The sequence below is a fragment of the Budorcas taxicolor genome, chromosome 9 (assembly GCF_023091745.1).
Source record: "Budorcas taxicolor isolate Tak-1 chromosome 9, Takin1.1, whole genome shotgun sequence".
In the NCBI taxonomy this organism is placed as follows: domain Eukaryota; kingdom Metazoa; phylum Chordata; class Mammalia; order Artiodactyla; family Bovidae; genus Budorcas; species Budorcas taxicolor.
In genome coordinates, this window is record NC_068918.1 from 94,630,245 (window position 1) to 94,638,784 (window position 8,540).

At 53.3% G+C, this 8,540-nt stretch overlaps 2 protein-coding genes across 2 annotated transcripts in view; one reads left to right on the forward strand and one right to left on the reverse strand.

Moving 5' to 3' along the window:
• The window catches only part of WDR27 (WD repeat domain 27), a 142,933-nt gene extending 141,038 nt beyond the window's left edge, over positions 1–1,895 (reverse strand). Inside the window, 1 exon segment of the mRNA XM_052645900.1 lies at positions 1,707–1,895. Coding sequence (XP_052501860.1) covers positions 1,707–1,895 — 189 coding nt within the window.
• Positions 1,896–7,386: 5,491 nt separating this feature from the next.
• C9H6orf120 (chromosome 9 C6orf120 homolog) lies at positions 7,387–8,381 on the forward strand. The gene is made up of 2 exons (XM_052645502.1): positions 7,387–7,426; positions 7,563–8,381. Exon 2 carries the CDS (start codon positions 7,575–7,577, stop codon positions 8,127–8,129), a length of 555 nt encoding a protein of 184 aa, XP_052501462.1. The 5' UTR covers positions 7,387–7,426; positions 7,563–7,574; the 3' UTR covers positions 8,130–8,381.
• The last annotated feature ends 159 nt before the right edge of the window (positions 8,382–8,540 follow it).

Genomic DNA, 8,540 nt, shown 5'->3' on the forward strand with positions numbered 1-8,540 from the left:
ACAGAAAGAGTTAAAACTGCCTGATTCCACTTACGTAAAACTCTAGAAAACGCAACGCAATATAAAGCTCATATTTAGAATACCTAAAAAACTCTCTCAAGTCAAGAAGACACATGACTGAGTAGGGAACCATGGCAAGAGACTGAACACGTACGTCACAGAAGAGAACGGCCAGACGAGCACACCCATAGTAGATGTGGTCAAAGGTGTTAGAGCTCACTAATCGTCAGGGAACTTCAAATCATAATCAAATACCAGTACACCCACAAGGAGGGACAAAGCTAAAACAACAAACTGGGGGTGAGGACGTGGATCAGCTGGAAGTCTCACCCACCATGTGAAGGACAACAGGTCGGAACACTCACTTCAGAAATCCCGGCTTAGCTTTTAGACTAAATATATGCTCCCCTTGACTCAGAAATTGTACACACATGTGTATCAAAAGACATATGAAAAAATGTTGGTAGCAATCAAATACAGAAACAAACCAAATCTCCAATAACAGTAGAACAGTAAAGTGTGGTCTAGCCACAAAACAACGCTGCACAATAAGGAACTGAACACGGGTGAATCTCAGGAACAAGAACTCGCTGAACCTCAGGAACATGAACTCGCTGAATCTCAGGAACAAGAACTCACTGAATCTCAGGAACATGAACTCGGGAATCAAAGAAAGCAGCAAAAAAGAACGCGCAATGCATCACCCCGCTTATACTGCTGCTGCTGCTGCTGCTGCTGAGTCGCTTCAGTCGTGTCCGACTCTGTGCGACCCCATAGACGGCAGCCCACCAGGCTCCCCTGTCCCTGGGATTCTCCAGGCAAGAACACTGGAGTGGGTTGCCATTTCCTTCTCCAATGCATGAAAGTGAAAAGTGAAAGGGAAGTCGCTCAGTCGTGTCCAACTCTTCGCGACCCCATGGACTGCAGCCCACCAGGCTCCTCCATCCGTGTGATTTTCCAGGCAAGAGTACTGGAGTAGGGTGCCATCGCCTTCTCCGCCGCTTATATTAAGCTCAAACATTAGCAAAACGCACCTGATGTCTTTACAGCTCTATCAGTTTGATGTTAAAAGCTCTGCAACAAACACAATAAACTCCCTTAAATGCAGTATTAAAAATAAGCAAAACAAAAATTAAAAAATGAAGTGAAGTCACTCAGTCTTTGTGACCCCATGGACTGTAGCCTGCCAGGCTCCTCTGTCCATGGAATTCTCCAGGCAAGAATGCTGGAGTGGGTTGCCATTTCCTTCTCCAGGGGATCTTCCCGACCCAGGGATCAAACCCAGGTCTCCCTCACTGCAGGCAGACTCCTTACCCTCTGAGCCACCAGGGAAGTGGCTCAAGAACTGGAGCCCCAAGAACATATGAATGACCATGGGCATTTTTTTATTTAAGAAAATTAAAAAATGTTAAAAAATCTAAAAATCCAAAAGTTCGACTTGTCTTGATAGTGTTAAGATGAACTTTTCCTTACTTATACTCTTATTCAAGAAGAAATCTTAACTAATTTAAATTTGTTTTTAAATAAAGTGATTCCAGACAGTTTAATTCCTAAAAATCAAACCTTAGTATGTTTCGTTTTGTTAGCATTTTCCTCCCAGAGCTGGCAGCTGAATCCACAAAGGGCAAAACCATGCCAGCAGCGTCAGAGGGACAGAGCAGCGATGGCAAGTCTCTGACGGAACACGACACACGTGTAACTCACACCTGGTGAGGAGGGTCCTTGGTGTCCCATATGCACAGCTCGTTTCCATCTGAAGGGAAAGCACAGCACTGCCCACTGCAGGCGAGCTGAACGTGGGATGCAGGCTTCACGGAATCCACCAGGAACTTTTCCACCACGATATCACCCACACGGCCATCATTCCTGGAGAAAGCCTCTCGTGGTTCTTCCATCTTCCACCTGGAGCCCCAAGAACACATGAACGACCACGGGCATGACGCTTAACACAGACCAGTCTGTTGCTTATGCCCAATTACCAGTGCGGTCACACACGCACGTCACACCTCCTGACTCATCTCCCCACTTCTCCCTCAAGAAAGAGACACCAGAAGCCCTGCCCACTCCAGAGGTTCCCTGCCATGACTGCTCACTGCTCCCACAGGCTTCCAAGTCATGCAGGCCTGGGCTCCCACTGAGCAGACCCACAGAGACGTGGGGCGTCGGCGGCCCCCGCTGGTGACAGAGGGAACGCCACCCTGGCAGAGGCCTGGTGATCACCAGCCCCGAGCCGCACCTCCAGATCACAGCCAGAGTCGACAGCTGTCAACCAGTGAGGATACAAAGCCACCTCCTACGCTGGTCGGTGGAGAACCGCACAATACGTCGCCATCTGCTGTTCATCTGGGGCCCAGTCGACTACCCTACACCATCCTGTCATCCGGGTTGACTGTCTCGGATAACGTGACCACTGGTTCACTGGCCGTGTCTTATGAAGCATAAATCAATGAGACACGGACAGAAATAAAGCTTCAGACCCTGTCCCCAGCTCACACACGAGGCAGCGGCTCCGGGTTACCTGCTTCCGCTCTGCCCCACAGCCCATCACAGCCTCCCAGTGCACCTGAAAACCAGGGGCATGACCACCAACAAAGGCAAGAGCAAGGGCCTGACCGCCCAGCACCAGGCTGGTCGTGTGGACTCGGAGAGCCCAGGCCTGACCGCCCCGGCACCAGGCTGGTCGTGTGGACTCAGAGAACCCAGGCCTGTGGCCACCAGGCTGGTCGGATGGACTCAGAGAACCCAGGCCTGTGGCCACCAGGCTGGTCGTGTGGACTCCTCAGGGAACCCAGGCCTGTGGCCACCAGGCTGCTGGTGTGGACTCGGCCTGGACAGGCCTCTTGGGGAAGTAGCAGTCAGGGCAGAAGGGGACTCTGTGGGCAGGGACCTGCAGAGACAGGAAGGGGGCAGGAGGTGGGGAGCTGATGCTCTTGAGGGCAGGCATGGCTCGGTGGCCACTGAACTGATCATGGAACAGGGTCATCCTGATGCTCACATGACCCTGGGGCACTTCTGGTGGTTGCTAAACAAAGGGGCGAGGCAAGGAGGGTTGGCGTTCAGGAGACACGTGGTCATCTGGCAGCAGCGTGTGAGGGTGAGAGTCGAGAGCGGCCAGGAGGCAGAGACGGGCCGATCCCAAGTCCAGACTGGGACCTGGCCCGGACAGCCTGGACGGCAGCCCCGTGAGCGTGACAGGCCAGCCAGCACACAGTCCACGGCCCCTCCCCGTGAAGACCTTTCTGCCCTAGCCCACGTCTCACTGCTGCACACCGCTGTCCTAGCTTCCGGGCTTCCAGCCGTGAAGCTGAAGTGAATGCTAAGCCTCCCTGTCTCTGCCCTCATGGCCAGCCCACGGCCGGCCCTTCATTTCTTTGTGGAGACTTTCAGATTTGCCCCCAGACGCCAAGCAGTGGAGGGCCATGACATCCTAAAGGGTAACCTGCCGTGGGTGGACCCCTGGTGGACCGTCAGTCAAAGCTGCAAGGGTTCTCTCCTTGAGGGACAGAATCCCATGAGAACGCAGGTGCTGCGCCGGAGTATGGACGCCCTGTGAAGAGGAGCGGGACCAGGTCTGGGCCGCGGGGCCCCAGCATCGGAGTCTGCTCCTTCTGTCCTGGGCCTGGCGAGGCTTCCCTCCGTCTCAGCAGCCGTAACGGACTGGGCCGTGCAGTGTGCACGGCCCCACACCGAGGCCTGCAGGCCCACGTGCAGCCCAGGAGGCGGGTGGGGGTGGAGTGGGGCGGGGGATGCAGGCACCTGGGAGCCGGGCTCCAGGGCGAGGACCACGGCGGCCCAGCTGCACACCCTCCCCACCAGCACTTCAGGCCACGGGCGCTGCTCTGCCCACCGTCACAGCAAGACGGCCGCCCTTCTCGTCTGACTTTCAGAGGGGCGGAGCCTGAGCTCCAGAGCAAGTGTCTCCGACCCTGGGTGACATCAGGACTGCACACACCAGAGCAGGAGTGAGCGCCTGGCGCTCCTAGAGGCATTCTCCTTTCCTCTTGGATGAGGAACCAGCATGGTGGCTGTGCCTACAAGTCAGACATTCTGCCCGGAAGAACCCCGCCCGCACTGGATCAAGACAGAGCAGTTCTCATGAACCTGTAAGGTAAACACAATTAAAATGGAATAAAATGTTCAGGTGAAAACTATCCTCACTTGACTTTTCTGTTAGCAAATTAAAACAATCAAATAAAAGTTTCCTAGAAAATGGATTTTTCTCAGCCATCTCTAGAACAACCCAGCTGGCAGGAATATCTTTATTTTCCAGAGGCTGCATCAACCAAAGAACGCACGGGAGGAAACCACGCAGAACGGAGATAGCGCCGCTGGCCCTTCCCTCCCTGGGCCACCTCCTTGCCGTGACTTCCCAGAGAAAGTCAGCTTGAGAGTCCCATGTGTACATCCCAGGAAAAGCCTGAGAAGATGCTGCAGGCAGCTGCTGATGCGGCTCCTGGGTGTCTGAGGCCGCATAAGCACTTGAAGGCAATGTGGTGACAGGTGACCGCTACAGAGGCCCTGGCTCTGAAAACGCCAGTGACCATGGAGCACAAAGCAGTCTCAGACGGGGGCAGGCTGTACATTCAAGCCCCTTTAGTTACACAGAAGAACACGTAGACTGTACAAAACTAGAAAATCCATGCAAGAGGAAAAAACATAATTATTCTCTACTTTTCAAGGAGCACCACTGTTCAAACCTTCTCCATCTCCTCCTGTTTCTTCTTCTTTGTATAAATGTGTATATTTTTAGAGAGAGAAAATTACTCCCTTTTGATTATAAAAAGATTATACTCTTTCTCTTTTAGTGACTAACCCAGCCAGAAATGTGCCAATTTATTCTTGAGTTTGGAAAACACAGTGTGGTAATCAGACAGTAGGCTGAGTGCCCACAGTAAAATGATACATGGCACCATAATTAACATGCCCTTGATGGCTTGCTTAGTAGCTAAAGAAAATATAAAGTTCTCTGTCTTCTCCAGAATAGGAGACAGCTTCTAATTCTAGGTCCACGGAGAACCGAACTAGTGTAACATGAAGCAATGGTTGATCATAAAGGTATGAAAGCACCAAATTATACTCTGGCCTCCCTGTGTCTTTAAGGCCTTTCCTAAGTTAATAAATACTTTAAAGGGTTATATTTAGCTGCTTTAATTAAAAAAAAAAAAAGATATCTTCTTTCTATTGTCCCAGCTGAGAGAAGCCTGATTTTACAAACCATTGGTTCTTAAAACACAAATTTTGTACTTTTATGCCACAAAATGAAATGAAAGAGAACCGCTGACAGAAAAATGTTGCTGCCATGTCAGTAAACTAAGGACTCTGTCACCACCAAGGCATCACATCACGACCTCCCAACGGGCCACCCTGAGGAGGCTCAGGAGGAGAAAGCACAGGTCACCAGTCTGGGACAGGGAGGCGCATATGGAAGGAGTGATTTCAGTGAGCCCAGATTCTTGCACCTTCTCATACGCAGGAAAGTGCCGCTGCTGCTGAGTCGCTTCAGTCGTGTCCGACTCTGTGCGACCCACAGACGGCAGCCCACCAGGCTCCCCCGTCCCTGGGATTCTCCAGGCAAGAACACTGGAGTGGGCTGCCATTGGCTTCTCCAATGCATGAAAGTGAAAGTGAAAGTGAAGTCGCTCAGTCATGTCTGACTCTTAGCGACCCCATGGACTGCAGCCCACCAGGCTCCTCCATCCATGAGATTTCCCAGGCAAGAGTACTGGAGTGGGTTGCCATTGCCTTCTCCGAGAAAAGTGCTAGATTCCTTAAATGGAGATATTTGGTTTTCTTTGTCGTTGTTAATCAATCGCCCAGTTGTGTCCAACTCTTCGGAACCCCTGGATTTAACTGACAGTAATGTTTTGATGTTCTGACTTTCTGGTCTTTGTTACAAAATCTCCTATATATATCCTGGCTCCCCCACTGCCTCTACAAAGCAGCCTCTCAGAGCCATCTGAGGTGCTGTGTTCCAGGCTTGAAGTCCTCAGAATAAAGCATAATCTCAACTTTTAGGCTGTGCGCCTTTTTCAGTCCATACCATGACGTGTTAGGGAGCACAAATCACTGACCACCAATAACCGCAATGATGTGAAGGTTTAAAGTCATTTCTTGATGCGTCTCTATGTGTCTTTATACACTCCCTTGTATTCCTGCCTGATACGCTTTCTTGACAGGAGAATGCTCAAGTTGGAAATGGCCCAGGTTCAGCGGGATGTCACAGGTACCGGATACTTCTTGCAGGAGGAGGTGTGGAGGGCCCCTAGTGCTACCTCCGTCACCACCCCAAACCAGAGACTCTGCACCTGGATGAAGCGCGCCTAACTTCACGCAAATCAACACCACTCCCCTCAGATAATCCGTCTTAAGTCGCTCAAGCCTCTTCCACACGCCTATAGGTGACACAGATGTAACACTTCAAAGCGGCAACAGACACATTTTTTAACCCAACACATGACGGTCTCCTCAGGAACATGACCAACCCACACCGTGTGGCTACTTGACAGAGTTCAGGTTCTACAAAAAGGGGCACAAGAGTCATCGCCTGTTTTTAATATTCACACTGCACCAGTTTCCACAAAGGAGAAGGCAATGGCAACCCACTCCAGTACTCTTGCCTGGAGAATCCCATGGGCGGAGGAGCCTGGTAGGCTGCTGCAGTCCATGGGGTCGCTAAGAGTCGGAGACGACTGAGCGACTTCACTTTCACTTTTCACGTTCATGCACTGGAGAAGGCAATGGCAACCCACTCCAGTATTCTTGCCTGGAGAATCCCAGGGAAAGAGAAGCCTGTTGGGCTGCTGTCTATGGGGTCGCACAGAGTCGGACACGACTGATGCGACTTAGCAGCAGCAGCAGCAGCAGTTTCCACAAAAGTGATTCAGCACGTTCTGAAATGAAACACGGGGACTGGGATCAACACAAAAGTATGATGCTAAAATGAACATACTCTTTCTTGGGAAAGTATGTTTCAGTGGCCAATAGGCACCCATTAACACCATATCCCAAGTTAACAAAATAAATCTTGAATATGAACACAACTGCATTTTAAAGCTTCTCTTAGGAGTAGTTCACGAAGTAACAGGCTTTTAAGAGAGAACAGGGCGCACTTGCCCCTTCACCTACCCCTGAGTCAGCCAGGTGGCCAGGTGTCCTCGCAATCCAGCTGAGCACCAGTCAGTTTAGGGCCAGCGCCCCGCCCCTGTCGTCATGGTTACGAGCCCGCGTCCGCACCCTTGCGCCGTTCTCGCGATAACCCGGAAACAACGCACTGCCCCCGACCGGGCTCGGCCGCACTTCCGGGCGCCGGTCGACTTCCGGGCACCGCCCTCCTCCGAGCGCCTCACTCCCGCGCGCGCCTCCCTTCCGGCTCCTCCGGCGCGGACGCCCGGCCCGGACGCGCCCGGCGCGGCGCCCGCGGGGAGAGGTGAGTCCCGGGCGGAGGCCCGCCCCGCCGCCCGCCCTGTGCGACCGCGGCGCGCGCCGCTCCCCTGCCCCTCCCGCCCCCGCGCGCCCCCCGGGCGGCCGGGCCGCGCTCAGCGCCCCCCGTGGTCTGTCCGCAGGGCGCCCGCGCCATGGCCGCTCCGTGGACGGGCGCGCTCCTGCTGCTCCTGGCGTCGCAGGCCGTCTCCTCGGCGCAGGCCTCGGACGAGGAGGAGGTGCCCGAGGGCTGGGTCCTGCTGCACGTCGTGCAGGGCCAGGTGGGGGCCGGGAACTACAGCTACCTGAGGCTGAACCACGAGGGGAAGGTCGTCCTCCGGATGCGCAGCCTGCGGGGCGACGCCGACCTGTACGTGTCCGACAGCACCCTGCACCCCAGCTTCGACGAGTACGAGCTGCAGTCGGCCACGTGCGGCGCCGACGCCGTCTCCGTCCCCGCGCGCTTCCGGCGCCCCGTGGGCATCGGGGTCTACGGGCACCCGTCCCACCTGGAGAGCGCGTTCGAGATGAAGGTCTACCGCGACGCGACGCTCGAGCCGCATCCGTTCGGTGAGGCCGCCTATTCGGGCGGTTCTGATGCGAGTCGCAAGCACGCCTATGCCCCGGAAGACGCGTCCCAAGAAGAGGAGTCTGTGCTTTGGACGATATCGATTAGTATTCTGAAGTTGGTACTGGAGATTCTTTTCTGACTCGCTTAGCGTACTGTCGGGTATAATGCTCGTAATCTGCGAAGCCGAGTGCACTTCGCTGTGAACCGAGCTACTCTGCCCTGGTTGGCACTCTGGTCACCTTTTCTGGGTGGGGGATAAAAGGGTAAAGCCATACAGTTTGGTTACCTCAGTCACTCCGAAAGTACGCAAAGCAGCAACCACGTGTTTTCTTTCAGTAAAGCATCAAAATTCCTGTAAAAGGAATATGCACAATAAAATGCTTAAACCCCACTTTGGTTAGTTTGTCAGGTGACTAGATGATTGCAGTGGTTTAGGTTTTTACTCTGGAGACTCAGATGAATTAGTGTGTTAGCTTTAAAGAGTTACTAAAAGCAAGTCTGAAATGTAATCATTTCTCCACACTTGCCTGACCGTGAACTAAAGCCCCCT

What these genes read in the sequence shown, in the direction of transcription:
- C9H6orf120 (XM_052645502.1), top strand. Translation starts at nt 7,575, where the DNA reads ATGGCCGCTCCGTGGACGGGCGCGCTCCTGCTGCTCCTGGCGTCGCAG.